The sequence below is a fragment of the Pteronotus mesoamericanus genome, unplaced genomic scaffold (assembly GCF_021234165.1).
Source record: "Pteronotus mesoamericanus isolate MK-2021 breed Mesoamerican mustached bat unplaced genomic scaffold, CSHL_Meso_final contig_1193, whole genome shotgun sequence".
Classification (NCBI taxonomy): domain Eukaryota; kingdom Metazoa; phylum Chordata; class Mammalia; order Chiroptera; family Mormoopidae; genus Pteronotus; species Pteronotus mesoamericanus.
In genome coordinates, this window is record NW_026555039.1 from 2961923 (window position 1) to 2989795 (window position 27873).

The following is a 27873-nucleotide window of genomic DNA, read 5'->3' on the forward strand; positions in this document are numbered from 1 at the left end:
CCCAAAGCCTCAGCCCCACTCTGGCCCTACCTGTGCTTTGCTCTCCCTGCCAGCCTGTTTGCGTGCTGTGCCCTTCCTCCCCGGCCCAGGAGGGGCAACAGGCTGGTGACCATCAGATCGCCGGGTACTTGACCTCACCGAGTCGAGTGCAGGCCCACTCCACTAACAGGCTTCACAGTGGCTCTGCCAGCCCTGCCCCCCCCCCCCCCGCATCTGCCCTCCTCTGACCACTACCACCCAGAGGACGTGTCGGCCGCGACCTCCTGCTCAGGCCAGCACCTCCCTGCTGCCCTCCTGGGGGCTGGTTCCATGCAGCCCATCCTGAGCTGTGAGCCCCTCCCGCCTCAAGCACGCGCCTTCCCTGCGGCTGCCCTGGTCTCCACCTCCAGCCGCCTGGCACCGAGTCTGTACTTAGCCCCAGTGGCTCTCACCGAAGCCGCCTCCTTGAACCAAATCCGACGGATACTGTCAGCCCTTGACCCCAGCACCACGCACCCTTCCCTCCCTCTCCCCTCCAGGGCTCTGTGGGCCCCAGTAGCCTTCACGGCTTGCTGGTGACTCCTGCATTTATTGGGCGACGTACACCCGTCTCCCCTGGGTCTGCTCCTATGCTGGGTCCTGCAGCAACGCTGTCCTCCATCCGTCCCCTGGAGGTCTTCCTGGGAACCTTCCTCGGATCAGCACCCACCTCCAACCCCAGCCAGAGCCAGTCAGGGCTGGGCACCTGCTGCCTGCTGATCCGAATGTGCTTCTCTGTCCTCACCGCGGGCCAGCCTCTCTCCTGGCTCCACTCGCTGCCCTGGCCTTCTAGGAGCCCTGCTCCTGGCCCGTGTGTGTGACAATGGCCACTGGACCAGAAACATTTAGAGGCCCGGGGAGGGGTCTTGTTCCCTTTTTTGTTGCACGTAGTGCAGTGCCCGGCTCTGCACAGATGCTCGGTGCACACGCTCATCAGCAAATGGCTGCTGCTGGAGAAACGGTGGAGGGTTGGAGCCCCAGCCCTCAGGGTGTGGCCTGAGCACAACCTGCTGCCCTGGGGGAGCTGTTCTTCGTCTCCATAAAGGCAGACGGGAGTGTGGCAGACAACGGGGCTCTATCGGCAGCTCTGAGGCCTGGCCCTGACCTCTGCTGCTCCCTTACCTCTGGCCAGTCCCTGCCCAGGGGATGGACAAGTAGCCCAGGCAGGGCCAATGATAAGACGTTTGCTGGAGTTTCCAGACAAGAGGAAACTTCTTTCCCACCACTAGTCCTGGTGAACGTTTGGGTAACGGTGGCAGATGACTAAGACCCTGTCTGCCCCTCCGCCACAGCTGTGATAGCCGCACACTGACAGGTGGCGGGACACCACCGGAGGCCGGCAGGCAGCATCGCCAAGAGCGCCTGGCACAGCCGACAAGGGTGTATTGGGGCGTGGAGTCCAGAGGGATTCGTAAATTTATAAGCACCTCACGGGCTCCCGCCGTTTGTGGGACAAACCAAGCCCCTCACCACAGCTCCTGGGGCTTCCCGGCCTGGCCCTCCCACGGCTCCTGCAGGAACCTATGGCTTTCCTCACGCTGCCACGGGCTTTGTTAGAAGCATCGAATTAAACGTTCTAGCTACCCCTCTTCCTTGTGGGCTCAATTCTGGTTTATCTTTTTTTTTTTTTTCAATGTTTGTTAGTGTTTCTTTTGGACGCTATTTTGATGGCAAGAACTTTAGCGATCTGGTATTAATGTCTGTATCCCAAAAGCTGGATTCACTAAGAACTGGAAACTAATTACCACACCAACTGCCACGTTAATGGAAGCAAACGGGGGGAAAAAAGAAAAAGCCTTCTAAATAGATCCCGAATAAAGCCCAGAAACCTTAAGAACGCAACTCGCAGAAGCCCGGGTCCTGGAGAAAACACCTTTTGGCTGCCGAGCCGAGGAGAAAAGCGGGGAACGCAGGTGGCTCCGTGGGCGCCACACCTGTCTGCTCGCCAGCCCTGGAACCGCGGGGGGTCTCCTCTGGGTCCCTGATGAGCCGCAAATATGCCGGACATAAGGAAAAAGTCGGCCAGGTGTTCACGCAGCAAGAACGATTTATTCAGGGGGAAGAGACTGCGATCCGGAACGTGACGCCAAGGCCAGCCAGGCGGGAGTTTCCGCCCGGAGGAAAATGGAGAGAGTACCGGAGAGGGCTGCGGAGAAGTCGAGGGCAGGGGCAGTCACCACCCGGGTGCTCGGGCCGGACCCCGGAGGCGTCCCTGCCGGGCTCCCCGGGGACAGGGGTGTGGGAGCTGCTCCCACACACGCCCTGTCTGCGTTATCCTGTCTGCCATACATGTTGCCACTGTCAAACGCCTCTCAGGGGGCTTCCGAGGCCCCACCCCTCCACCCAAGCCCCCGACCACCGGGCTCCCACCGGGTTCCTGGAACGCAATCCAGCAGCGGAAAAACAGCCGCCGAACCCTAAGCGCGCCGTGGGGGAGGGGCCGTCTCGCCTAGTCACCTCGTCTCCGGCCCGGACCCTCCCCCAGTGCCTACGCGCTGGCCGCAAGCCCCGTCGGGAACAGCTGGACCCCCAAGAAGCTTTCGGGCTGCAGTGAGTGCGGAACTCCCCAGTTCCCGATTCTGCGAAGGTGCAGGCACACGGGCCTGGGCCGGGGTGGGCAGAAGACACCTGCAGCCAGTGCTTCCGGGTCGAAGCCCAGCTCGAGGTCTCCCGAGTGCCGCGGGGCCCTCTGGGTAACGAGCCAAAATCCCCACCCGCGCCTGATTCCGGCGTCGTCCGCGAGGCTGACGGGCAGGCCTCCTAGCCAATAGTAGCAAGGAGCCTCCGTGCCGCCCGTCGGTCGAACCAATGACACGCGGCCGGGCAGGGAGATCGCGGCTGTAGAACGTCGCGAGGAGCCGCCCTGCCGGGAAGGAGTCCGAAGAGGAGTCGGCGGCATAAAATGGCGGCAGCGACGGCGGCTGCGACCGCCGTGGCCGGAGCCCCGGGGCCCGCGGCCCCCGCAGCGGCCGCCGGGACCCCGGGCTCGGGGAACACTGCCCCGGGGTCGCAGGGAGTGCTGATTGGGGACCGGCTGTACTCAGGGGTGCTCATAACCTTGGAGAACTGCCTCCTGCCTGACGACAAGCTCCGCTTCACGCCGTCCATGTCGAGTGGTCTCGACCCCGACACGGAGACCGACCTCCGCGTGGTGGGATGTGAGCTCATCCAGGCGGCCGGCATCCTGCTCCGCCTGCCGCAGGTGAGGGCGCAGCCGCGAGCCTCGGGCCGAGGTAACCGCCGCGCCGGCTCCGGGGGAGGCGGCCAGGCCCTTTGTTGGCGGTGGGGCCCGCCCGGTCCTGTCCCCGCCCGGGCCCGGGCCCAGCGCTTCACCGTACCCGGCCCGCCGCAGGTAGTGAGGGAGGCGAGGCCGCGGACGCGAAGGCCCGTGTGATCGTGGGAAAAAAAAAACCAAAACCCTTTTTTTTTTAAACTGCCGAGAGCGCAGCGAAATCCGCGAGTTGTGCGCGTTTGAAACAGGGGTCCCTTTCGTTTTTTCTAGGTGGCTATGGCTACCGGGCAGGTGTTGTTCCAGCGGTTCTTTTACACCAAGTCCTTTGTGAAGCATTCCATGGAGGTGAGGGGCTCCGCCGGGGTTTCCGTCTCACGGAGATGTGTTGGCGGAAACCGGGCTGGGTGGCTTCCCGGGGCGCTCACGGGCCGGGTTCCTGCCCTTCCCAACGCGGCGTCGCCCCCGGACTTGCTGGGAGCCCCTAGTGCGGACCCCGGTGGCCCCGCTCCCCCCGCACCTGCTCTTTGCCCCTTCAGCTGCGGGAGGCCATCGGCGCTGAACAAACCTCTGTGTGTTGCAACGCTTGCATTTCAGCACGTGTCGATGGCCTGTGTTCACCTGGCCTCCAAAATAGAAGAGGCTCCCAGACGCATCCGGGACGTCATGAACGTGTTTCATCGCCTTCGGCAACTGAGAGAGAAAAAGTGAGTTTGTGTCACGTGTCATGAGCGTGTGTCTTGTTTTTTGGTTATTAAGCGATGCTCATGTTTCTGAAGCAAGATTCAGGGCGTGAGGTTTTTAAACATGTGCCTCAGGGGTCCCCAAGGTGCTGCTGAGCATGCGCAGGGCCGGGCACGGGCACTGCCGTTTGCTGGCGTCGGCCTCAGAAAGCCGGGGCTGGGCCCCCGCGCTGGCGCCCATGGCGTTCCGGCCGGCGGAGCCCCTGTTGTGGGACGGTGCTGCTCGGCGGCGGCACCGGGTGCGAACGGCTGCTCCTGCTGTGGTGCCGACAGAGCCGCCTCCAGAGAGGCCTGTGGCCCCGGCGCCCCTGCCGGATGGGCATCCTGCGGGGAGCGGCCCCGCTGCCGAGGGGTCCTGCTTCCTCTGGTTCTCCCGGTCCTCGCTCCTCCTTGGCACGTGCCCGCGCACGGTGGCCGGGGCGCGGTGGCATCTGCAGGGCCGTGTCTCTGAGCAAAGGGGGAGGCTGCCCCGGGGACCTGGAGGGCAGCATCGGGGTCAGGCGAAGCCTCTGCTTGAAGGAGACGGGGCCTGGCTGCCACACCCGCGCCGGGTGTCAGCGGGCGATTCTCACCCCTTGGGGGTGGTTGGGATTGAAAGTGTTTTATTTGACTTTCCACATGGTGTCTCCGTAGGAAACCTGTGCCCCTGGTGTTGGATCAAGAGTACGTTAACTTAAAGAACCAAATTATAAAGGCAGAGAGACGGGTTCTCAAAGAGCTGGGTTTCTGTGTGCACGTGAAGCACCCTCACAAGGTGGGTATGAGGCCCTGCGCCCGCAGGCCCCCTGAGCCCCAGCCCTGCCCTCCCCGGGGAGGCGGGCCCAGGAGGGTTACTGCCCCTGGCGTGGCGTGCCAGTCACGCCCAGGACCCGGGAGCACTTGCGCGGCAGCCTCCTGCGGCACCTGCTGATTTCCGTAGTAGGCCTTTAAGGGCCTTGGGAAGGGCACCTGACAAGGGCGAGCTCAGAACAGCAGTGAACTAGCGAGGACGGAGCCTGCCCCTTCGCGTTGTTCTTTCTCAACAGCTAGTTCCCTAGAGTTGCTTTGGCGACGGCCTCGTTCCCTCCTAGGAGGGGCCTGGAGAGCCCTGAGCCCTTCCTTTGGGAGGTGATGGGCGGCGTGGCCGTGGGGTTGGTGGCGGAGTGGGGCCCTGCTGTGCCGCTCGGACGCAGAGCTCGTCCTGGGAAGGCACTGCCGGTGGCGGGGGCGCCGCTGCTCTCGCCCCCTTTCCTGGGTGGCGTCCTCGTGCCGTCTGTCGCTCTTTTAACTTTCTGCCATTAATTCAAAGTCTCAGTACGTCGCTCACTGTGGGTTTAAAAGCTTTTCTCCATTTGTCGGAAGTACTTTCACTCAGTGTCATGTGCACGGTGGTGACCGGGCACAGGGCTGCTCAGGGCAGGCGGATCTCCCTGCTGAAAACGCGCGAGCAATGGGCCTGCCTGGGGCGCCGCCCAGGCCCCGAGCGTCCCTGCTGCCCGGCTGCCCGGCTGCGAAGGCCGGGAGTGGGCGCGTCCGCGCTCGTTCCTCCAGCTGCGCGGCGCCCCAGGCCTGTGGCCCGGAGCCCCCCGGGGTCTAGCACGAGGCTCTTACGTGCTGCGTGGACACTCTCAAGATCTGAGTCCCGGGTTCCCGAGGCTCGTGGTAATAACTGCTTGACCCGTATCTTCCAGATAATCGTTATGTACCTTCAGGTGTTAGAGTGTGAGCGTAACCAGCACCTGGTCCAGACCTCATGGTGAGTTGACCTTCCTTGTTCTGTGAGACCAGCCGGGGCAGTGCAGGAATGTGTTGATTTGAGGCACTTGGGCAGTGGGTAGTCAGCCCCAGGACGTGGTTGTGGGCTGGAGTTGTCTGAGTGCCCAGTGTTCCTGCCGTGTAAATCCCAGCCAGCCTCCCAAATGTCAGGCACTGGTGTAACGAACGGTAAGGTGGCCCACACCCTCCGCCGACCCTGGAGAGCAGGGAGCAGGCGTCCCCCGCGGGCTGGGGGCTGGGCCCCCGGCGTGGTGCCCTGTGTCTCCCCTGACATCGCTCCCAGCTGCCTCTCTAGGAGTCTCGGGCGGGGTGGGCAGCAGAGTTTGGCTACGGTTCTGGGGCTGGTTTTAATGTCGACATTAGAAATGAAGCCTGAAGTAACAGTTCAGCGCTGGGTGCTTTGTAAATTTTTCCCACTGAGGGGAAAAGTCTGTAAGGGTCATATTTTTGCTGCCTGAATTGTCTGGTGCTATGTCTAATAGAGAACCTATTTTGACTTTTCTTTTCTGTACTCTTTCAATCAAAGGGTAGCCTCTGAGGGTAAGTGACTAAGACTTCTCCTCTACTGTCCAAGCGCTTCGGTGCAGGGACAGCGGCCGTCCTCAGCCACTCCGGGCAGGCTCTCCACCGAAGGCTGGCTCTAGATGGTGGTATGCGCACGATAGTCTAGTGCTGGCCCACTGCTGCTGTGGTTCTGGCGGTCGCGCTTCTCCTTAACCCTCTGTCGTGCCTTGGTAATTGTATGGATTAGACTTGATCGCTGTCTTGACATGAGATTTTTGTCCCTTTAAAACTGCTGTACCTACTTGTGCAATAAAGATGCAATACCTTTCTCTGAAAAGAAAAATCTATTATGGAAAAGCTGTAAGAATTGGCTGATGGGAGTCGAGGCTTCATTATGGGATTTTGGCTTTCCTTCCGGAAGTTCCAACATTGCTCTTTTCAGCACCTGAGTGTTGACACTCTGGTGAAAGGTTTGCATCTTTAAACTCTTCCAGGGACATATTTATATTGTAATATTTCATAGAGAGCAGTAAGTTTAAATGTATGTTTTGGGAACTTTGTTTTTAGTACTTTAAAAGTTAATGGATCAATATTATTGCTGTTTGGGTACTGAGAACTCGTTATTAGAACAAAACGCTTGTGAAATGTTGCACGGTGCACTGGCAATGCTCGGGGTCGTGTGGCCGTGGCGCCGGCGCCCAGCCTTGTCCTCAGTTGCCTCCTGACACCTGGAGCAAGAGCTTCCAGAGCCAGGGCCGCTGGCCGGCGCCTGTGGAACTTACACTGTCTGTCCCCTCCGGGGCTCAGGAGCCACAAGTCCGGGGCAGGGTGGGGGGGGCGGGCGGGGGCAGATCCGTCAAATCCCAGCGGGACTTGGCTCACTGTGGGTGCAGCCGGACACTAGTGTTGGGGTGCGCGGGGAGCAGTGACTATATTACCTGTTCACCTGTTTTCTCATGGGATTAATCTTTTGTGTGTGCAACACTGATAAAGTTTAATATGAGGTCTGATTTCGGTCTGTTAAATCTTAGAGAAATATATATGGAGAAAAATGTTAAATGTAGCCTATTTTAAAACCTGTTAACTTTGGGAAAATGCCGATGTTTTTTGTATTTCTCTGTTTCCTAAAGTGCGGTAACATCTTTAATGCACTGAGTGTGGTGACACTTGCAGTATTTTGTTGCTTCTGCTTGACTTTGTGAGTGTTCATTTTAAGACTCCTTGTTGCAATGGGACACTTTGGAAACGGGTCTTTGCTAAGCCTGTGAAGAGGACCGGCTCCTGGGCACCGAGCCCTCTTCGCCCGAGGTCCCCAGCCCCCCGGGCGTCTCCCCGCCCCGCGGACTCGCTGTGGAAGAAGAAGGGCCAGCCTGCGGACACCCCATGAAGGAAGAGGAGCGCGAGAGGACACCTGGTCTCAGAAAAGCCTGTGGCTTCGTGCTCAGCAGTCCATTGAGTTTGCATGTTTCTCTGCACTACGGATTCTGAGCGTTTAGCTCTCTCTAACCCAGTCCTTTCTCGCCCCTCCAGTAGCTGTTTTCTTTCCGAGGCATTGCGCTTTGCATGAGAGCAGGCCAAAGTTGAGAGGGAAAAGTAAAGTTAAAGTTGGTTCTCTTTCATAGCAACACGGATTGTGTGACATTCAGCCAGCTTAAAAAATTTTTGCCAACAATTTCCCTTCTTCCCATCCTGTGTTCAGGAAAAGCAGTTAGCGCATTTGCCCCTGAGTCCGAGGGCTGCAGGACTGCGTAGCCCCGGTCCCAGCAGCAGCCTCCTCAGGAGCAGTGGCCTCCCCGGGTGACACAGACGGGAGCCTGGGTGGCCAGTGTGTTGCAGTTTCTCCTGCCTTTGGTTTCAGGAACTACATGAATGACAGCCTCCGCACAGACGTGTTTGTGAGGTTCCAGCCCGAGAGCATCGCCTGCGCCTGCATTTACCTCGCTGCCCGGACGCTGGAGGTCAGTGCCACGCCCCCTCGGGCCCCCAGGCTGGCCCTGTCCCCGCCTCCAGGACGCTCAGGGGGCGTCTCCAGGCTGTGCCTGTCAGTGCCAGCGAGAGGCCGCCACCTCGGCGACCCGCGAGCTTGCTGGTCGAGCACCAGAAATGTCGGCCAAGCGCAACCCTGACCACGTTTTGTGTTCACAGATCCCTTTGCCCAACCGTCCCCATTGGTTTCTTTTGTTTGGAGCAACTGAAGAACAAATTCAAGAAATCTGCTTGAAGATCCTGCAGCTCTACACTCGGAAGAAGGTGGTTCTGTGTTTTACCCGCCCTCCCCACCCCACCCCCACCCCCACCTAATGCACGCGTGTGTTCAACTAGCAGCGCCCGCTGCTGAATGGCTGGGTTGCGCTTTTCCAGGCTGACCTGACGCAGCTGGAAGGCGAGGTGGAGGAGAGGAAGCGCGCCGTCGAGGAGGCGAGGGCGCAGGCCCGGGGCCTGCCGCTGGGCGGCCCCCCGGCCCTGGACGGCTCTGCGGGGCTCTCGCCTGCCCCCAAGCCCGGTGAGCCGCCGCCCACAGGGCGGCCCCCTTTCTCCAGAGCTGTCCGAGCGCCGCGGCCCCCCGAGTCTGCATGCACACCGGGTGGCCTTTGAGATGGGATGGGGCCCCTGAAGGAGTTTGCTTCCGTCGTCTCTCGGTTTTACTCACAGTGGCTGTGGATGGGCTTTCCAAAACGCTTCTGCGTGCCCAGCCTCCCCAGCTGTGTAGATCTGTGACCGTAGACTGTTGTCGGGCCTAGGGTTAGCGTGGCGCCTGGCCATTCCCTGAGGGAAGCCAAAGCCCGGCAGGCGGCCTTGAGCGTCTCTTCGGTGCATGCTTAGGTTCTGCGTCCCAGGCTGGGAGCCGGGAGTCGGGATGAGCATCTCTCCCTGAATCCCACAGAGGTGACGCCGACTCGTTCGGCTGCCCCGTTTTGTAGTTGCTGAGGATCGGGTTTTAACTTCTCGTACATGGTTCTAGCGGAATCTCCCAAAGAAGGAAAAGGGAACAAGGCCTCCCCACTCTCTGCAAAGAATGCCAAGAGGAAAACCGAGGGGGTGAAGAAAGCCAAGGCCGACAGCCCAGTGAACGGGTGAGCGCCTGGGTGTCCCGGGGGCCGTGGGGGCTGACGGAGCTCAGGCCCGTGACTGCTGCTCTCTGTTCTCAGCTTGCCGAAGGCGCGCGGCAGTGGGAGTCGGAGCGGGAGCCGTGAGCAGAGCTACTCAAGGTCCCCGTCAAGATCCGCTTCTCCCAAGAGGAGGTGCGTTCCTGGGGAGCCTGCGCCTGGCGGGAGGGCGTCTTCCCCAGGGTACAGAGGCGCTGTGGCCATCCGTCAGGCGTTAGGGGCAGTCGGTCAACCTGTCCTTCACAGGAAAAGCGACAGTGGCTCGACATCTGGAGGGTCCAAGTCCCACAGCCGTTCACGAAGCCGGAGTGACTCACCTCCAAGACAGGCGCGCCACCGCAGTGCTCCCTACAAAGGCTCCAAGGCGAGGAGCTACCGGAAGCCAAAGGACTGCAAGTGCCCCCCGCAGAAGCCACACAAGTCTCGAAGCCGGAGCTCCTCCCGCTCTCGAAGCCGCTCACGGGAGCGGGCAGATAATTCCGGGAAATACAAGAAAAAAAGTCATTATTATAGAGACCAGAGACGGGAGCGTTCGCGGTCTTATGAGCGAACGGGCCATCGCTACGAGCGGGACCACCCCGGCCACAGCAGGCATCGGAGGTGAGGTGCGGGGGTCCTGGAGGGCTGCCCTCCAACCTTTGGCGTGACTGGCCTGTGGCACGACTCTGTTTGTAAATGGTGGTTGACTCTGGACCTCATGATGAATTGGAGATGGAGTCGAGAGGTTGGCGAGGTGCCCCTCGGGTCGGCCCGGGTGCGGTGCGCTCCGGCCCGAGGAACAGGGCCCGCCGCGCCTGCAGCCCCGCGGTGCCGAGCCACGGGAGGCTACGTACATCCCGGTGGTGCGGGTCGGTGCTAATGACAGGCTGTCTTCACTCCCGTCCCGATACTCAATTACGTCAAACCAAGAAAATGATTTTTAGAACCTTTGCCTATATTAGGTTGTACTTATGTACATATTTTGCAGTGTTTCACAATGATAAAATGGCCTTAATAGCCCCTTATTCTCTATCCACATTGTAAATAAACATGTGTTTAATACAAGTTAAAGCTATATATGAAAACTCAGAACTTGAATTCTGTCAGCTTAAAACTTGTGTAGAGAATCCTGATTTTTAAAATGTGACCGTATGTAGATCTGTGCTGAAAGCCGTATATTTTTATCTGCGATGCTGAGTGCGGGCCACCAGCTCCTAAAAAGAGGTTTCCTATATATATGCATTTTATGTGGTTAAATAAACACAGTTCTCTCTACTCAGGACATTTGGAACATAAAAGACTGTAGCTTGTCCTGCTTGCTCCTGCGCACGGCCCGCAGCACCGTCCTGGCGGTGCGTCCGCGCTGCCGTCTGGTCTCACTGGCGGTGTCGCGTGTGGAGCTCCTGTGCGCCTGCCCTTCTGTCGGAGGCTCACAGGGACCTTGGCCCTCCGCACGTTCTCGCAAAGGCTGCTGCCTGTGCGCAAGCAGGCGAAGGTTTGGAGAGTGCGGAACGGCTTGCGCCCGCGGGATGCCGGTGTGTAACCTCTGGCGTGTGCCAGGCTGGCACAGCCAGGAACGAGGCATCAGGAGCGTCACCCTTGGCGGTGCCCCCTCAGAGTGGTGGCAGGTGAGTGGGCGGGGCGGCGGGCCTCAGGGCTGCATCCCAGTCCAGGGTGGGCTGTGAGGGTCGAGGGCAGTGGGGACCTGTCATGTGCCCGGAGGCCTCTCCCAGGCAGCACCTGTGCAGCGGGGAGGGTGCCAGATACGGCCGTCTTGGTGCCAGGGGGCCTGGAGAACGGTGTACGAACATCACACGGGCGAGGAGATGTGAGAGCAACAGGGTCACCGACCAGGCCCCCGGAGGCGTGTGCTTAGAACCAAACCATAGGAGCCTGGCAGGCCCCGCACGGACCTTCCCGGTTGAGCAGCCCCCCATGGGGGGAGGGGACAGCAGCACCCGGAGACGTCGGGGAGAGTGGCACCTAGAGCCCACAGTTTCTGACACACACACACAACCCCTGCGGGCGTGTCCAACGTCCACTGCTCAGCTAGGTTGGGTCCTGGGGATGACCAGGCCTGGCCACTTCCTGTTGGGACTCACTGGCAGAGCCGCGGCTGGGATTCCAGAGTCTCCCGCGACATCCATCACCCCTGCAGGTCCTTCGGGAGATTCTTCCATCCCAGCCGCCCCAGCGGGGGGTGAGGTGGGGGGCCCTTGGAGCCCCTACCCTGGGGTGCAGCAGGGCTCGGCCAAACCCAGTGCTCCATGGAGGCTGCTTTCGGCTTTTGGACAAAAACAGGTTTCTGATTTTTCTCTCCACAGGCACAGTCTGGGAGTTTGCTTTAAAAAAAAGGAAAGGATCCCCGGCCGGTGTGACTCAGAGGACTGAGCACCGGCCTGCGAACAAAGGGTCGCGGTTCCATTCCGGGTCAGGGCACAGGCCGGGGCTGCGGGCCAGGTCCCCAGCCCAGGCCTCCAGCAGGGGGCGCGCGAGAGGCAGCCACGCGTGGATGCCTCCCTCCCTCCCTCCCTCGTCTCTGCAGTAAATAAAATATTTAAAAACAAGTAAAAAAGGAAAGAAGTCCGGCTGGTGTGGCAGATCGAGTACCGGCCTCGGGGTCGGAAGGTCGCTTGTTAGATTCCCACTCGGCACGTGGCCTGGGGTGTGGGCGGGATCCCCCGTTGACGTGAGGCAACCGGTTTTTTTTTTTTTCTTTTCGCACTTGGACTCTCCCTTCTCTTTCTAAAACTAAGTAAAATCTAAAAACAAAAACAAAAAACCACCTCTGCGAGGGGCGGAGTCCCGGCCGGCAGTGGTCGCCAGTCTGTCCCCTTCACGCCTCGCCCCGGAGGGAGGGGCCGGCGGAGGCCAGGCCCCGCAGGCCCAGCAGCTCCGGGTTCTTCGCGTCCAGCCTCAGCGGGCGCAGCACCTCCGTCGCTTCCGTCGCGCCGCGGACTCAACTTCCGTCGCTAGGATGACGTCCTTTTCGCAGTCCCGAAAAGTTACTTCCGCCTGCTGAGCGTACCGGACCTTGCCGTTGCGAGGTCGGGCCAGGCGGGCGCAGAGGCCCTCGCTGGGGCTTCTGGGAGTTGTAGTTTTCTCGCCTTCGTAACGACCTGGCGGAGCCGGCGAGCTGTGGGCGTGCGGGAGGGGGGCGGCTCCTCCGGCCGGAAACCACGGCTTTCTGCCCCCGGTGGGGCCCGAGCCGACGCCAAGTCGAGTTCCGTAAGGGCGCCAGGGGGCGCTGGACGCACGAATCGCCGTGCGGCGGCTCCCGGGGCAGGTTTAGGAACGGACCGGAAGTGTGTGAGCGCACTGGCGGCGGAATGGTCAGTTTTAGTCCCTTGGGTCGGGACTACGGAAGGTGGACGGGCGGGCGGGCTTCGGGGACAGCTGAGAAAACTGCTGGACGTGGGCCGCCGGCCCGGAGCCCACCCGCGGCCGCGGTGCGCCGCTCCCGGCCTTCCGGGCGTTGGGGCGCTGACCCGCCCGGCGCGGTGGGGGCCTCGGGGTGAAGCTGAGGCCCAGGGAGGGTCGGCGATCTGGCCAGGTTCGCTCGTGACGGAGGCGGGGTCTGTGTCCGCTGCTGGCCGTCGGACGGAGCGAGCCGTGTTGGAAGTGAGGTCCTCGCGGTGGGAGGGCGTGCGGAGGGGACGGGATGCCGGATCGCGGCGGGCCCGCGGGGCCCGGGCCCGCCCGCCGGGGCTGCTGCGCGCGCCGCCGGCCGCTCCCGCGTGCCCACAGCGCGCACCTGTGTTCCAGCTCCCCTGAACCCCTGGGAACCCACCAAGCATGTTCCTGGCGCGTCTGACTTCTCAGCTGCTCAGGGTCGTTCCCCGACCGGGTAAGAGGTCGCGCGGGGGCGGATTGGCGCGATACACACGGGGTTAGGAACGTACGGCTCACGCGTGGAGGCCAGGGTCTGGCGCGCCGAGGGCCCGTCAACAGCCAAGCATCGCAAAGGGGACGCCTGCCCCCCGCCCACCCCCGCCACCAACCCCGCCGAATGTCAGCAGCGGTGTAGGCCAGGTCACTCAAGTCTGGGATGGAGCTTCTGCCCCTGGTCCCCTGTGGTCCAGGGGGCCGCGCCTGGGTCTGGTGCAGCCTGACAGGTGCTAACTGCCCTCCTGTTTCCTGCAGGCCTCAGCCGGCCGCGGCCTGGGTCAGCGCCGCTGGGCAGCCGTGTGTGCCGGCCCCGCTATAGCACGCAGCCAGCAGGCCCCGGTCGGGCCGCCGTTCTCCCCGGCAGGGGCGTCCAGCTGGAGCTAGAGGAGATGCTGGTCCCCAGGAAGATGTCCATCAGCCCTCTGGAGAGCTGGCTGACCGCCCACTACCTCCTGCCCAGACCGGGCGCAGCGGCCCCAGGGCCTGGGACTCCGGCCCAGCTCCACGAGTGTCCGCCTAGCCCGGTTGGGGAGGGGGCCGAGCCGGGGGGCGAGGGCCTGCGGGATGCACCCCATATGCAGTGCAAAAACGTGCTGAAGATCCGCCGGCGGAAGATGAACCACCACAAGTACCGCAAGCTGGTCAAGAGGACCCGGTTCCTGCGGCGGAAGGTGCGGGAAGGCCGCCTGAAGCGGAAGCAGGTGCGTGCGGGCCCTGAGTGCCGGGCGGCGGGCGGCTGGGCGAGTGGGGGCCGTGCCACAAACCAGCGCGGGGCCTCCCTCTGCCCGCAGATCAAGTTCGAGAGGGACCTGAGGCGCATCTGGCTGAAGGCGGGCCTGAAGGAAGCGCCTGCGGGCTGGCAGACCCCGAAGATCTACCTGAAGGCCAAGTAGCGCGAGGGCGGGGACCCTGCGCCACCGCCGCTGTCCGTCCTAATAAACGTTCACAGAGCCGCGCTCGGTCTGCGCCTGCGCCTGCGCCTGCTCCGTGTGCGCTGCCCCGCGCCCCGCGCCGGGGCCGCCCCGGGTGTCGGGGGCCCTGGGAGCAGACTGGCAGCCCCTCGGCCAGGCGGGCCCTCGTCCTGGGGCCGGGCCTGCGAGAACGGGGGCCTCACAGTTTGGGACAGTCCACCGTGGGAATGGGGGTGAGCGGAGGCCCAGCCCTGCCCGTAGGCCTCGTCCCTTCCGCGGGGGCGGGGGGCGGGAGGCGGGAGGCGGCCGGCGGCCTCTCCACGGTCACCCAGAGAATAGTGCTGGCGGGCGGGGAGCACCCAGGCTGACGTTGCGATGGGGGTTGGGAGCCTCACTGGGGAGGCGGGGAGGGGAGGCAGGAAAGGCCTCGGGGCCCCCCAGAGGTGACGGGCGGTGTCCTGCAGGCTTCAAGGACCTCGGTCTCAAGTGGCCCCCTGAGCCGCCCCACTCAGCTGGGGCTGGGGCCTCTGCCCGCTGTGAGCTCCTGGTCCTCCGCCACTTCCTGGGGCTCGAGTGGGGTGGCCTGGAGGGTGTGCCCTGGCGTGTGTGCCCTGGCGTGTCCAGGGGCGGGGCGGGCTGGGGGGGCGCTGTGTGCGGAGCTGAGGAGCCCTGGAGGCTCCATGGAGCCCGGGGCCCCCAGCGGCCCCGGGGTTCCTCCTGGGTGGAGAGGGTGTGCTACCTCCGACAGTGGGGGGCAGGGCCCGTTCTCAGCACCTGCCCTGCTCCCTGGCTGAGTCAAAGCGGGACAAACCAGGGCATTTTTCTCAGCTTTCTCCAGTCCCCCACCCGTGTGGGGTCACTGACCATGGGGCACTTTGTCACAGAAACAGGTGGGGAGCCTGGGGTGGAGATTCCTGTAGAGGAGGCAGATCCATGGGCGAAGGGGGCGTGGGGGTCCCAGCGGGGTCCCTGGGGCTGAACAGACCCCACTGTGCTGTGAGCTCACGGTGCAGGGAGCCAGGGGCCCGGCCCTGGGTGGGACCTCAGGGGACCTGAGGCCGCCGAGGGCACAGGCCTGCTTCTGCTGGTGGCTGCAAGGGGGCAGCAGTCAGGTCCCCTGGTGGCCCCCGGTGCCTGGGCTGAGGACTGGGGTGCAGCAGACCCTCCCTCCCTGGGCCTGCCTGGCCACAGCCCCGCTACAGTGGCGCCTGGGGGCTCAGACGCTAGAGCTGCGGAGTCCTGGGGGTGCGGCTGGCCAGCCTGTGCAGGGAGCCACAGATCCAGAGAGCAGGGGCCTGGCAGAGCGCCCCAGGGGCCTCCATCCTGGGGCAGGTGCCCTTGGCCTCGCAATCCCTGCAGGGCAACTGGTTGTCACAGCGGGGGCACTGCTGACGGCAGCGGGTGCAGCCGGGGTGTGCTCAGTGCCCCCCTGGGCGCGGGGCGGCCCCCGCCGCCTTAGAACAGCTAACCCCAAGGCTCTGGTGTCAGAGCCACGGCTCGCGGTCCACCTGGCCCTGGCCCCGGCCCCAGCCCCGTTGGGGCAGCTCCAGGGCCCGCCCGCCCCCTCCACCCCCTCCGCCCCTGCTGGGTGGCCTGTTCCCAGCTGCTGCCTGTGGCTGGGATGCCTGTGGGCCCCAACCACGAAAATTCTGGGGTTTTATTTTTATCTCTGCAGCCCCTCCCAGCCCACAAGAGGCTGTCCCCCCCCTCTCCCCAGGAGAGCCTGCGCCCTGCCCCCCAGGCTGTGGGAAGTGCAGCCCTGTTCCGGCCCTGGGTACCCCCTCAGCTGGAACACGAAGTGGGTGGGTGGCCGGAGGGCCTGCAGGCTGCCTGTGGGCTCTAGCCCTGGCCTGAGGCTGGCCCCTTGCCCCAGCCCCAGCTTTGCCCAGCAGGTTCCTAGGGCTTGGAGCGGGGGCGGGGGGCGGTCTGGGGCACTTGCCAGGGACCCTGCCTCCTGGGCAGCTGCTCCATGCCTGGGGCAGGCCGGTGTTCTCTGGCCTGAGCGTCCACCCACGTGGTGGGCCAGGCAAGGAGCCAAGGAGGCTCAGGCCCTGTGGGCGGCACTGATGCTGGGTGCTGGGTCCCAGGGAGCCAGTGGGGGCCTCCCACCTGCAATGGCCAGGGGTGGACGCGGCGCAGGTCTCTGCCAGGGCGCAAAGAGTGTCGGGGCGGGGCTGGGAAGAAGCCGCTGCCTGGCAGCCCTGGGCCGCCCCAGGGAAGGACACCCCTGCACCACCTTCCTCTCCAGGGCTCAGTTCTGCAGAGTCATTGAAGGGCCCTGGGGCTGCGGCCTCAGGGTGGGCCAGCAAGTCCTCGCGGGGGAGAGGCGGTTAGTAGCCTCCACGAGGGCCGGAGGGCGGCCCCTGAGGCCAGCCCACGCCCCCCGAGAGCAGGCGTGGACCCGAGGGTCGCGCGGCGGGGCCGCTCCCCCCGCCTGGTGGCACCACGCTCCCTCCGTTACCCTGGAAGCCACGCATGACAGGCCCGGCACTGGGAACGGGAGGGAAAGGGGCTCGGACTTCCACGCCTGAGCAGTGTTCACCCTTTAAGAAAAGTCATTTCCTGCTGAATCCGCGGGCAGAGGGAAGCCGGGACAGTGGTTGGTTGCTGGCTAAGCTGTCAACTCACACAGAGCGGACGCTGCCAGGAGGCCTGACCTCACAGGGCGCAACTTCAGTGCCTAAGTCAGGCTGCGGGTGTGGGCTTTCAGAATTGTTTTTTAATAGATTTTATTTATCTTTAGAGGGGAAGGGAGCCAGAGGGGAAAACATCCGTGTGTGGTTGCCTCTCAGGCGCCCCCACTGGGGACCTGGCCCGCAACCCAGGCCTGTGCCCTGACTGGGAATCGAACCGACGATGTTTTGGTTCCCAGGCCGGTGCTCAGTCCTCTGAGCCCCACTGGCTGGGGCTCAAGTAATGTTTTTAATCAAGATGAATCCTTGGGCACCTCAGACTGGTTTCATACTTTCAATTTAAAACAACTATGTATCCTTCCGGGACTTTATGACCTGATATTGTAGCTTCTGGATATTAGGCAAAGCTGAACTAAATTTTCCTAAATTTCCTAGGCTGGTTTTATCAGATGAGGTTTTTTTTTCCAAAAAATGTTTTAAGGTCTTATTAATATTTAATATTTGACGACACTAGACTGACGTAACCAACACCATTTACGAAGGGCGTGTCCTTGCAAACCTCAGGCAGCACCGAGTCACTCCCATTCCATTACCCCGGGCCTCCCTCCTGTGCGCCGTCACCTGTAAAGATGTCACGGCCCCCTTCGCTGTCCACAAGCCCCGCGTCCTGTGGCTTCGCTGTGCCCTCCCTGGCCCGGGCTGGGGCCTGCTCTGACCAACAGAATCGATGCTGCCCTGCTCAGAGCCCGGCCCGCGGGGCTGGCAGAACCCCTAGGAGGGGGCAGCCCGGCCTCGACCGCCAAGTGAGGTGGCTGTGGGCGCGGGTGACCCGAGGGCAGAGAGGGCCCGGCTGCCCCAGGGGGCCGTCCCCGCCGCTCCCACGCAGCGCGGCGTGGACAAGCTGCCCCGCCAGCCCGGCCAGGGCTCTCGGCCCTCGCTCGGCCGTGTGTGGGGAGCTGCGTGGCTGAAGCCGCATTCCAGCCTCACTGCACATGTCGTTTGGGACCCTGCACGGAGGCGTTCCATGCGTCTGCTGTCACTCGCGTTCATGTGGGCTCACCGGGCCCTGGGGCTCTGTCCCGGCTCCCTGGGCCCGCCCCGCGCTGCTCGCCCTCCGGCCCCATCAGCCCAGCGGGGGCTGCAGGCCTGGCGTGGTCTGTCCTCTCCCTCCCTGCCCCTGGCTCCGCTCCCCTCAGGAGCCCAGGCCTGGGTGTCGGTGTCGCTGCCGCTGCGCCTTCTCAGGCGATGGGTCTGGAACCTGCGTGTGCCAAGACCCTTGGAGGCGTGGCTCCCGGCCCCCGAAGCCCAGTTGGTCCCGGGGGGCGTGCCTAGCAGCGTCGGAACCATCTGCAGCTGGGGCGAAGGAGGTCTGGGCAGAGCGGGCCGCTGTGTGAGGACACCGCTCTCTGTCCAGGGGGACCTCAGCTCAGGCGCAGGTCGGAGCGACCCGTGCGTGCAGGGCGGCCTAGGCGTTGGTGTGCAGATGCTCCTTGGAAAGGCACGGGCACCGCTGAGCTGAGGGGGCGTGCAACGGAAAGGAAAGGCAGGCAGCGCCACGCTCAAAGTGGGTTCTCGGCAGAAGGGACGCTGCTCTCCTCTGCAGGCCCCGGCCAGAGCCGGCCCCCGCAGAGCCGAGTGCCTGCCCGGCAGCCCCGCATCGGAGGACAGGTGCCCCGTGGCCACGTGCTGCTGGGCTGGTCCTGGGCGTCGCCCCCCGAGTGACACTGCCCTCCGACAGCCCCTGGCGCTGCCTTCCCCACACTCAGGCCTCGGATTCAGAATTTGGAAAACTGACAGTGTCTTTTTTTTTTCCGGCTTCAACCACAGACGCTTACGTCTCACCGCTCTGGGGCGTGGGAAGTGCAGCCCAAGACGCTGGCAGGATCGGGTCTTGGCGGGAGCCCTTTCCGGGCGCGCACGGCCTTTCCTGGGCGTGTCGGAAACCTCGCCTGTCTCTGGGGTCCCCCAGACCACACAAAGGCCTCCTCCCCTGTCGTTGGAAGTGGGGGATGTGCCAGGTGCCGGGGCGTTGGTTATACCGTCTCCCCACGTGTCCCCCGCATGAGAGCCCCTGTGCCTGAAGCCCCCACAGGGGAAGCCACACGACATGGTGTCCAGCCTTCCGGGGCTGCTTAGGTACCAAGGGATGCTGTTCGGACAGCGTCTTGTTCGTGACGGGGACCAGGTCCGTGTGAAAGGCAGCCCCGGCCGCTCAGGGACCCCAGAGACGCCGGACACTGTGTGGGGACTGAAGCCCTGGGCGTGCGCTGTCCTCGCGGCACGGAGGACGCTCGCTCTGAGTGGCCGTTGACAGACGCTTGGAAAGCGTGTCAGGCCTTAACACAGGCTCTGCGCGCGGCCCCCGGGGGGGCGCCGTGCAGCCTGGCCACGGGCAGCCGCCGCTCTCCTCGCCACACCCCGCACACACGCAGGAGCAAGCTCTTCTGGAAGAAAGGCCAACGGGCCGCGCAGCCGCTGGCTCCGGTGCTGACACCGCGGAAACGGGCTCACGGGCGCGACCAGGCCCTGGACCCTTCACCCTTGGAGCAGACGACCTGGGACCGTGTTCGGCTCAAACTGAGACCCATGACAGGAGGCAGGGGAGCCGGGAGCCTGCCCTTTAACCTCGGTGCAGCCAGACGGCCGCACAGACTGCAAGGAAGCTCCTGTGAGCAGAGTCCCGTCCCAGGGCCCCCAAATCGAGAAGCAAATTATGAAGCAGCTAACGTCGCTGGAAAGCCGATGAAACCCAGGGAACCGTGAAACTCTGTAGGGAGCCATACGAGGTGCTCCCTGGGCTGCCCAGGGAAGCACGAAGGCCGGCGGGCCGGGCAGAGGGGCCACGCCTGGGCCTCCGCCGAGCTGGGCTTGTGTCGCGTCTGTGGCGGGAGACACGTCCGCACCCCCACCCCACACCACAGGGAAGCCCCGGCCGGCCCCGCTGCTGCGGCCAGTCTGGAGGCGCCGGACGAGCCCTGGGCAGCCCCAACCCCAGGGTGCGGTGGGCATGCTGGTTCCCATGGGGACAGGGCTGCAGGAAGATGGCCGTCTAGGCCCAAGCTCAGGGGTGGCGGCCGTGTCCGGGGCACCTGTGGCCCAGCAGCCACAGGACAGCCCCTTGCTGGGCCCAGCTTCGGGCTCTCTCTGGAGGCGAGGGGCTAGTGGAGCGGCGCTGCCTGCTGTGGGCAGTGGCCGGAGCCGCAGGCCCAGTGGGAACCTGTCCCTTTTCTGTTGGTGCGCTCGCCTGAACCAACGTGTGGCCACAGCTGTGCTGGGTGTCACGTTTAAAGGCCAGTCTCCCAGGTCAGGCATCGGAAGCCACCGCTAAGGAACCAGGATGCACGTTGCACGTGGACACAGGAGGCTGGTCTGGCGGCTGCTCCCCCCCGCAGCCCCCAGGCTTCCGGAAGGAAGGCCGTCCCTCCCCGACTCCCAGGACTGGGGGTGGACGTTCGTCTCGCAGTCAGAAGCACTGCTGGCAAAGTCACGTGCAGCCAGGTTTCAAAACTGATGGGGCCGCAGGAACTGGCTCTGGCGTGACAGGCGAGGTCGAAGGACAGAGGCCAGCCCTGGCGCCTGCGGTCACAGCCCCGGTCTTGGCGGGTCAGCTGATGGGCCGCCTCCGCCCCCACACAGAACAGGGCAAACAGAGGCAAACAGAGGTGGGCAAGCACCTGCTTTTGGCCACGGCTCCTTGTCGCTTCCTCAGGGTGGAAGGCCAGTTGCTGCTGAGACAACGTGTGTGTGTTTCCCGTCTTCCTGTCTGCGCTGTCAGACCACGACGGGCACCGCGGGTCCCCAGCCATGCGCACAGGGGTCCCCCCAGGAGGAGGTCAGAGACTCCGCCTCCATGGGACACAGCCAGGCCTCGGACTTGGGGTCCCCGCCTCATAGCGAACCATCGGGACTCCGGAAGCAGGAAGAACGTGTGCGACCGCTGCCCAGAGGACGGCTCAGACCCAGCGCTGCCTGCGGTCTGTATCGCACTCTGGCCGCGTGCTGATGGTGCACCGCCGCGCCTCCGAGGAAGCGCCAGGGCACGCGTGGCGCCACCGCCGGCCCGGGCCGGCCCCGCGGCCAGCAGCCCTGCAGAGACACCGGGGGCTTCTCGTGCGCCGGGTGGTCTCGCCTCTCAGGCCCCGCCTGGCTTCGCCCCGGGAGGCGGTTGCATGTGTCCTCGGTGGCTGCGCCGCGGCCGCCCCGCACGGAGCAGCCCACCGCAGCCCAGTGCCACCTCTCGGCTTCCCGGGCTGGTGGCTGCGTCCCCAGCTCAGGGTCTCGCCGGGTGACGCCTGCCTCAGCACCTGAGTGCGGTCGCTTCCCGGCTCATCCAGGTCCCTGCAGTGGTGGGACTGAGGTCCTGTCCCCCTGGGCCGATGGCTGGGGCTGCGCGTGGGGCCTTGCCGTGGGGTCCCCTCCCTGGGCCCTTACATGGCACGACCCGCAGGGCGGGGGACCCTGAGTCCACTCGCCTTTGAGGGGGACTCTGCCGGAGGACACACAGAGCACTGGGCCGCCACGGCCACCGCTCCTGCGACGCTCGAGGGGGCGGCACGGGCATGGGCACGGTGGCCGGAGCCCCGGGGGGCACCGCGGAGCTGCGCCCGGTGCAGGGCCCCAGGACGGCTGCTCTCCTCGCCCGGTGCCGCGAATCCTGGCCGTTTCACACCGACCGGCCTGGCATGTCCTGCGTCCCCAGACCACACCCCTCGGGCACCCACTCCCTGCCAGGCCCGGGCCAGGCCGCCCCCTCTCCCTGGCCTGCCCCGGCCTCCCGCACCTGGGAGGCGGCTTCCCTGGGCCATTTACTTGTGGGTGTCGGTCCCTCCGGGAAGGAGCCCTGCCTCGTCCCCTGCCAGCACTGCTCACAGTGCCCAGGAGGGCCTGCGGGTTGGCGAGCGGCTCTGTGCCGCAGCTAACGGCTCCGGCTGGGCGGGGCCTGGCGTCCCTCCCCCAACCGCCCAGCACACAGTAGGTGCCCAGCAGGCAGCTGGAGGGACCGCGTGTGAGGGCCTGCTTGCTTCTGAGTGCCTGTGGTTTTCCTCCCGGTGAGCCAGGCCGCCTGGAATGTCCGCGTCCCCGAGGCTGCTGGCTGACCCCGTGCAGCCACGCTGCCCGGGAGGGGGCGGGGCTGGACCAGAGCCTTGGGTGGGACGTCTCCCAGGGTGGAGGCGCCAGGCTAGGCTGGGGGGGTGGCGCGGCAGCCCCCAGGCACCAGAAGAGGGCTGGGGGCTCAGGCCCTGGCCGTGGGCAGGGCAAGTGGCCTGGTCAGCGGTGCAGGCGCCTGCAGGGCCTCTGCTCCTCCGTGGCCCTTTCCCGCCCAGGGTGGGGGCGGCAGCCTGTTGCTGCTCATCTGGGCTCCGCTGGCCTCGAGCGGAGAGAGTGGGAAGGGGCCAGGGAGTGGGCAGGGCGGGGCGGAGGGGCCGCCGCGCTCCGCTGCACCTGCCTGTACCTGTCCAGTGGTGCGAGAGGGTCAGCGTGCCCTCAGTGGCGCCCCCCACAGACCTCTGTCTGCATCTGGGCCGAGGTGAGGGCTGAGTCTGCAGCCGGAGGGGCCTCAGCACCGGGACCCTGAGGCCAGGACCTGCTGGCAGTTTAGGGTGCAACCCGGCACCCCCGCGCCCCGAGCTCAGGGCTGGGAGCCCCCAGGGTTCTCCCTGCCTCGCCCCGGCTCTGCTTGGACATCGTCCCTCCTGGAGGCGGGAAGAGACGGGGATGGAGAGGCAGATGGGCGGGGAGGGCGCGGGGGGGGGGGGGGGGCGGGCGGGGGAGGGCGGGGAGGGCGGCCACGCACTAATAGAAACCAGTTAGAAAAACAGGAGGAGGCCAGGCCTCGGGCCTGCCAGGCGGGCTTGTTTTTCCAGAATGAGAGTCCCAGGGAGGAGCTGGAGTTCTGATTCCAGTTTGGAAAATGGGCTCCGCCCCTCAGGGCCTGGGTCCCGCAAACCGACTGTCACCAAGTTGGGGGTCCCTGTTGTCACCCCGCCCCCTGCAGCAGCACCGGCCCCCTCCCCTGCCCGGGGCTGTGCTGGGCGGCTGACTTGCCTGAGGGCTTAGGGGCCAGGGCAGAGTTCGAGGGTGAGACCCCGGCCCACCGGGGACGGGGGCGTGTGACCACGGTCCAGTCCAAGCGGGCCATCTGAAAAATGCACTGTGGGTTTCTGCGGTTGCGTGGATTGTTTGAGGTTTGCTTAACTAGAAGGAGTGGGTTTCTTGCACAGCACGCACTCTGTTATTTCGCATTTGTTTATGTGACTTTGTAGGTTTTCCCAGAGTCTCCAATTTGTGCTTTCTGGGGGGCTCCGGTACCCCTCCTTCCTCCCCACTCCCCTAAGCCAGGGGGAGTGCTCCTAGGGGCAGTGTGACCCCAGTGTGGTTCCAGGGATGCCAGAGGCTGCCCTGGGTGGCAGGCAGGTGTTGGGGGGAGCGACGCCCACCGGCCCCTCGGTGCTCGGGGTCCCCAGCCCTCAGTGTCCAGCTCCCGCCCATGGCTGGCGCTCTTCTGACTCCCGCGTCACCGATGAGGACACGCAGCCCTGGAGGACAAGGGAAGGGTCCTGCGGGCCAGCGGGCCAGGGCCCCCCGCCCTGGGGTGCCTTCTCCCGGTGGCCTCCAGCTCCACAGCAGGCCGAGGGGGCAGTCATGCCGGGCGCCTTGGCTAGGCCCCCAGGGGGTGGGAGGGATGCCCTGGGGCAGTGTCCCCCTACAGAGGTGGGGTGAAGGGAGGCTCGCCCCACAACTCCAGCCATGCAGCAACCCCGGAAGGGTCCCTGTGTATGTCTCTCTCTCTCTCTCTCACACACACACACACACACACACACAGCATCTGGGACCCTGCCCTCCGAGGGCTGGGCTGTGGGCCTGTCCAGGACCCGAGCGGGGTGGGGGGTGGCAGGTCTCCGCCGGGAATCCCCTCGCTGCTTGGGACACCGTGGCCGCAGCGCCCCTCCCCCCAGGCCGGCCTAGGATGGGGGGAGGCCAAGGGGCCGGGCAGGAGCGGAGGGGCGGTCTGCAGCCTGCCGCCGGCCCAGGGCTCCGTGATGTCATGGCGGGTGCTGAGGAGGGGGAGGGGGCCGGGCTGTTTTTCTGGAGAGTGAGAGCCGGAGGGAGTGAGACAAAGCGGCCGGCAGGGCCGGGATAGCAGCAGGCGCCATGGAGCCACGGTCCCAAGTCTTGCTGTGGAAACTTCTGCTTCTGCAGAGTGAGTTCGGGGCCTGGGATTCGGGAGGCGCCGGCCCCCAGAGGGTCTGAGCGAGCTCGGGTTCCAGACAAATCTGCCCATGTGAGCTCGAGCCCGCAGGGGTCCCCGCGCTGAGAAGGGGCCGGGTCTGGGGGCCCTGAGCGGGGGCTCCTGATGGCGAGGGCCCCCAGGACCCAGGAGGCTGCGAGCCTTTAGACGCCGTTCAGAACTCCCCCCAGCGGAAGCCGGAGCCAGAGGCCGCAAAGGGCAGGGAGGCTGGGTCTCCCCTGCACCCCACTGCTGGGGGAGGCCCCCAGCTGCCCGGAGGGGAGCAGCTGGAGGCGGTGGGGGCCCGGCAACTGGGGGGCAGCAGGGCCTGCCCCGCCTCCCCGCGCGGTTCCCAGGCCCCCGGCCTGCCCCAGGCTGGCCTGCTGACCGGGCACATTCCTCCGTCCCAGGCGCCTGGCCACATCTCCGGAGCTGGAGCATGACCGTGAGGTGGCAGCTGGCGGGGGCACTCCCCTCACCCAGCACCTCCGCGCCTCCGACCTCTGCCTCTCCGGCGGCCAGTGGCCCTGCGGCCCTGCGCACGGGGTGGGGTGTGGCTCCCGGTGGACAGGGCGGCCAGGGCCGGGGGGCCGGCCCTCAGCAGGTGCAGGGCCTGCCTGTGGGGCAGGCTCTGGTGGCCCTGCCGCAGGGACGGCGACATTGGCCACGCTTCCTGAGGGTGGCCTTTGGTGACCAGCCCCCCGTCCCCGGAGGGCAGGTGCTGCCCAGCAGCCCAGCAGGGAGCTGTGGGGCCGGGGGCACGGGAGAGGGTTGGGGCTCCAGGAGGCCCCGCCTGCGTCCTGGCCGGTTTGGCTTTGTCCTCGCCCGCTCTCTGGGCTCCGTTAGCACTGCCTCAGCGAGGGCTGCAGAGGGCCCCCACCTACAGGCCAGCGCCTGGGGTGCAAAGGCTCAGGCCGCCCCTCCCCCGCGTGACTCGCTCCTCCTCTCCCCTAGGCTCTGCCGTCCTGCTGTCCTCAGGTGAGTGACCGTCCGCTGTGCACCAAGCAGCCTGCGCCCCGTCTGGCCAGCCCCACCCCGCGCCTGTCCCCTCAGGTCCCGCCCGCCCTCCAGTGACCTCCCTCCCCGCTAGGGCCGCCGGGGTCCGCGCCGGCGGGCAGCTCCGTGGTGTCCGAGTCCGCAGTGAGCTGGCCGGCCGGCGGCCCGGCCGTGCTGCGCTGCCAGAGCCCGCGTATGGTCTGGACCCAAGACCGGCTGAACGACCGCCAGCGTGTGGTGCACTGGGACCTCAGCGGCGGCCCGGGCGGGCGCCCCGCGCAGCGGCTGGTGGACATGTACTCGGCGGGGGAGCAGCGCGTGTACGCGCGGAGGGACCGCGGCCGCCTGCTGCTGTCGACCTCCGCCTTCCAGGACGGCAACTTCTCGCTGCTCCTCCGCGGTAGGGCCCTGGGCCCGGCGGGGGCCGTGGGGGGGGGGCCGCGGGCAGGCGCGGAGCTCACGGCCGTTTCCCTCCCGGGGCGCAGCGGTGGAGGAGACCGACGCGGGGCTGTACACCTGCAACCTGCACCACCATTACTGCCACCTCTACGAGAGCCTGGCCATCCTCCTGCGGGTCACCGACAACCGTGAGTGCGCCGGCCCCGCGCCCCGCCCCGCCCCTGCCTTCCCTCCCGCCCGGTGCTGACCCACCTGCGTCCGCAGCCCGGGAGGCCGGCGCGCACTGGGACGGCGAGAAGGAGGTGCTGGTGGCGGAGCTCGGCTCGCCCGCGCTCCTGACCTGTGTGAACCGCGCCCACGTGTGGACTGACCGGCACCTGGAGGAGGCGCAGCAGGTGGTGCACTGGGACCGGCAGCCGCCCGGGGTCCCTCACGACCGCGCCGACCGCCTGCTCGACCTGTACGCGTCGGGCGAGCGCCGTGCCTACGGGCCGCCCTTCCTGCGCGACCGCGTGGCGGTGGAGGCGGACGCCTTCGCGCGTGGCGATTTCTCGCTGCGCATCGACCCGCTGGAGCCGGCCGACGAGGGCACCTACTCCTGCCACCTGCACCACCACTACTGTGGCCTGCACGAGCGCCGCGTCTTCCACCTGCAGGTGACCGAGCCTGCCGCCGCGCAACCGCCCCTGCGGGACGCGCCCGACGACGGCTCCAGCCACAGCAGCGTCCCTGCCCCAGGTGAGGGGGCCGCCTCGCGCGGGCACGGCCTGGCGCGTCTCGCGGGGGCCGACCCAGCCTCCCCGGCCCACAGGGGGACGGGGCGCCGGCGCGGGGTGGCCGGGGGCTGCGGCCGCCTGTGCCCGCCCTCCGCGGGGCGTCCCTGACCCGCCCGGCCGGTCCCTGCAGACCCCACGCGGGCGCGCGGCCGCAGCGTCATCAACGTCATCGTCCCCGAGAGCCGGGCCCACTTCTTCCAGCAGCTGGGCTACGTGCTGGCCACGCTGCTGCTCTTCATCCTGCTGCTGATCACCGTCATCCTCGCGGCCCGCCAGCGCCGCCGCGGAGGTGAGCCGCGCAGCCTCGGGCGCAGGGCGCGGCCGGAAGGGCAGCTTTCCCCGGCCCGAGAGGGGGTCGGCGGGGCGGGGCGGAGGGTGAGCGGGGCCCCTGTGGACCTCGCTGCTGGGGCGGGAGGACCCCTCAGGCTGGGGGGCCAGCCAGGGGGCCACTCTGCGCCCAACACGAGTCTCCCTTCCCAGGTTACGAGTACTCGGCCCGGAAGTCGGGGAAGCCCAAGGGGTGAGTGCCCCTCCCGCTGTCCCAGGCGGCCAGGCCCGGCCGCGCTCCCCTGCCATAACGTCCCATCCACCTCCCACTCCAGGAAGGACGTGCACATGGCCGAGTTCGCTGTGGCCACTGGAGACCAGGCTTTTTACAGGACCGAGGACATCCAACTAGGTGAGCCCCTAGCCTGTGCACACACGCAGAAGTGCCAGGACGACGCTCCCAGTGGGGGCTGGGGAGGCACAGGCAAGGGGCTCAGCGGCCCTTCCTCCCACCCCCCCCCCCAGATTACAAAAACAACATCCTGAAGGAGAAGGCGGGGCTGGCTCGCTGTCCTCCGCCCGCCAAGCACGTGGACCTGGACAAAGGTGAGTGGCGGGGACTGAGGCTTCCGCCCAGGGAGCCAGGCCGGGTCCCACTCTGCCCACCTCCCAGACAGCCCTGGGGGAGTCCCCGGCCACCTCAGCTTCCGGAAACCCCCGGGCAGCCCTGCTGGGTGGAGGGGCAGGGGGCGGCCACCCACCCCCTGCCCCCTCGCTTCCAGAGTTCAGGAAGGAGTACTGCAAGTAAGGCGACCGGGCTTCTGGCCGGCCAGCAGCTCTGCCACCCCGTCCCTGGCGCGCGTCCTCCTGACCGACGCCTGTCCGGCTCTCCTGGCCCCCCACCCCCAGCGGCTGGTCCCGCTGTCCTGGAACTTGGCCTGGGCTGGCGCAGAGCAAGGCTGCCACCAGCGCCCTCTCCCGGGAGCCGCCCCTCCTCCTCGCAAGCAGCCGTGGGCTCCGTGGGACCCTGCGGGCAGGACAGCTGTGCCCGCGCCCTGGGCAGGGGCGCGGCCGGCCCTGCCCCCTACGGCACCGGCCCTCGCTGGAGTTCCCGAGCCCTCCGGCTCCACAGGCCCCTGCCCTCGGGGGCAGCCCCACCTCTGCAGGGGCAGGGCAGCAGGACACCTCACAAGGGGGCTCAGCAGGGACCCTCGGACTGGGGTCAGCCTCAGGGCGGCACGGCCCCCTCTTCCTGCCTTCCTGGGGGAGCTGCCCGCCAGCTCCGGGGCTGCGCGGTGCGTCCCCCAGCCAGGCTGCCGTGGCTGCCCTTGGGGCCCCGAGGATGGCTCGCCCAGCCCCGGGCTGGCACCCCCGTGCTGCCCCGGGCCCTTCTCTGCTTTCCGACCTGCTGTGGCCGCCCTGCCAATAAGCTGCCTTGAC

General features: G+C 65.8%; 3 protein-coding genes across 9 annotated transcripts; all 3 read left to right on the forward strand.

Moving 5' to 3' along the window:
• Nucleotides 1–2311: 2311 nt before the first annotated feature.
• CCNL2 (cyclin L2) lies at nucleotides 2312–11835 on the forward strand. Of its 5 annotated transcripts, none has more exons than XM_054584275.1 (13): nucleotides 2312–3220; nucleotides 3521–3595; nucleotides 3845–3954; nucleotides 4624–4744; nucleotides 5661–5725; nucleotides 8108–8207; nucleotides 8395–8502; nucleotides 8611–8752; nucleotides 9212–9323; nucleotides 9399–9491; nucleotides 9603–9956; nucleotides 10616–10963; nucleotides 11660–11835. In XM_054584275.1, the coding sequence occupies exons 1-12, from the start codon at nucleotides 2921–2923 to the stop codon at nucleotides 10629–10631; spliced, it is 1596 nt and encodes a 531-aa protein (XP_054440250.1). In that variant the 5' UTR covers nucleotides 2312–2920; the 3' UTR covers nucleotides 10632–10963; nucleotides 11660–11835. The 5 variants fall into 5 exon arrangements, with proteins under 5 accessions (XP_054440250.1, XP_054440260.1, XP_054440269.1 ...); XM_054584285.1 differs by having other exon boundaries at nucleotides 8395–8499; XM_054584294.1 differs by lacking the exon at nucleotides 11660–11835 and having other exon boundaries at nucleotides 9603–10633.
• A 644-nt stretch (nucleotides 11836–12479) lies between these two features.
• On the forward strand, nucleotides 12480–14172 carry AURKAIP1 (aurora kinase A interacting protein 1). Of its 3 annotated transcripts, none has more exons than XM_054584436.1 (4): nucleotides 12480–12667; nucleotides 13101–13182; nucleotides 13479–13924; nucleotides 14015–14172. In XM_054584436.1, the coding sequence occupies exons 2-4, from the start codon at nucleotides 13131–13133 to the stop codon at nucleotides 14114–14116; spliced, it is 600 nt and encodes a 199-aa protein (XP_054440411.1). In that variant the 5' UTR covers nucleotides 12480–12667; nucleotides 13101–13130; the 3' UTR covers nucleotides 14117–14172. The 3 variants fall into 3 exon arrangements, with proteins under 3 accessions (XP_054440411.1, XP_054440420.1, XP_054440429.1); XM_054584445.1 differs by lacking the exon at nucleotides 12480–12667 and adding an exon at nucleotides 12736–12956; XM_054584454.1 differs by lacking the exon at nucleotides 12480–12667 and adding an exon at nucleotides 12737–12888.
• A 9691-nt stretch (nucleotides 14173–23863) lies between these two features.
• On the forward strand, nucleotides 23864–27490 carry MXRA8 (matrix remodeling associated 8). Its single transcript, XM_054584325.1, has 10 exons — nucleotides 23864–23968; nucleotides 24950–24973; nucleotides 25086–25391; nucleotides 25477–25578; nucleotides 25655–26128; nucleotides 26297–26455; nucleotides 26647–26686; nucleotides 26769–26845; nucleotides 26959–27039; nucleotides 27216–27490. Exons 1-10 carry the CDS (start codon nucleotides 23920–23922, stop codon nucleotides 27239–27241), a joined length of 1338 nt encoding a protein of 445 aa, XP_054440300.1. The 5' UTR covers nucleotides 23864–23919; the 3' UTR covers nucleotides 27242–27490.
• Nucleotides 27491–27873: the final 383 nt, after the last annotated feature.

Coding starts and splice junctions, on each gene's coding strand:
- CCNL2 (XM_054584275.1), top strand. CDS start 2,921: ATGGCGGCAGCGACGGCGGCTGCGACCGCCGTGGCCGGAGCCCCGGGG. Junction 3,596..3,844: donor TTGTGAAGCATTCCATGGAG/GTGAGGGGCTCC, acceptor CTTGCATTTCAG/CACGTGTCGATGGCCTGTGT. Junction 8,503..8,610: donor TCTACACTCGGAAGAAGGTG/GTTCTGTGTTTT, acceptor GCGCTTTTCCAG/GCTGACCTGACGCAGCTGGA.
- AURKAIP1 (XM_054584436.1), top strand. CDS start 13,131: ATGTTCCTGGCGCGTCTGACTTCTCAGCTGCTCAGGGTCGTTCCCCGA. Junction 13,183..13,478: donor CAGGGTCGTTCCCCGACCGG/GTAAGAGGTCGC, acceptor TGTTTCCTGCAG/GCCTCAGCCGGCCGCGGCCT. Junction 13,925..14,014: donor GCCGCCTGAAGCGGAAGCAG/GTGCGTGCGGGC, acceptor CTCTGCCCGCAG/ATCAAGTTCGAGAGGGACCT.
- MXRA8 (XM_054584325.1), top strand. CDS start 23,920: ATGGAGCCACGGTCCCAAGTCTTGCTGTGGAAACTTCTGCTTCTGCAG. Junction 25,579..25,654: donor CCTGCGGGTCACCGACAACC/GTGAGTGCGCCG, acceptor CTGCGTCCGCAG/CCCGGGAGGCCGGCGCGCAC. Junction 26,687..26,768: donor AAGTCGGGGAAGCCCAAGGG/GTGAGTGCCCCT, acceptor CTCCCACTCCAG/GAAGGACGTGCACATGGCCG.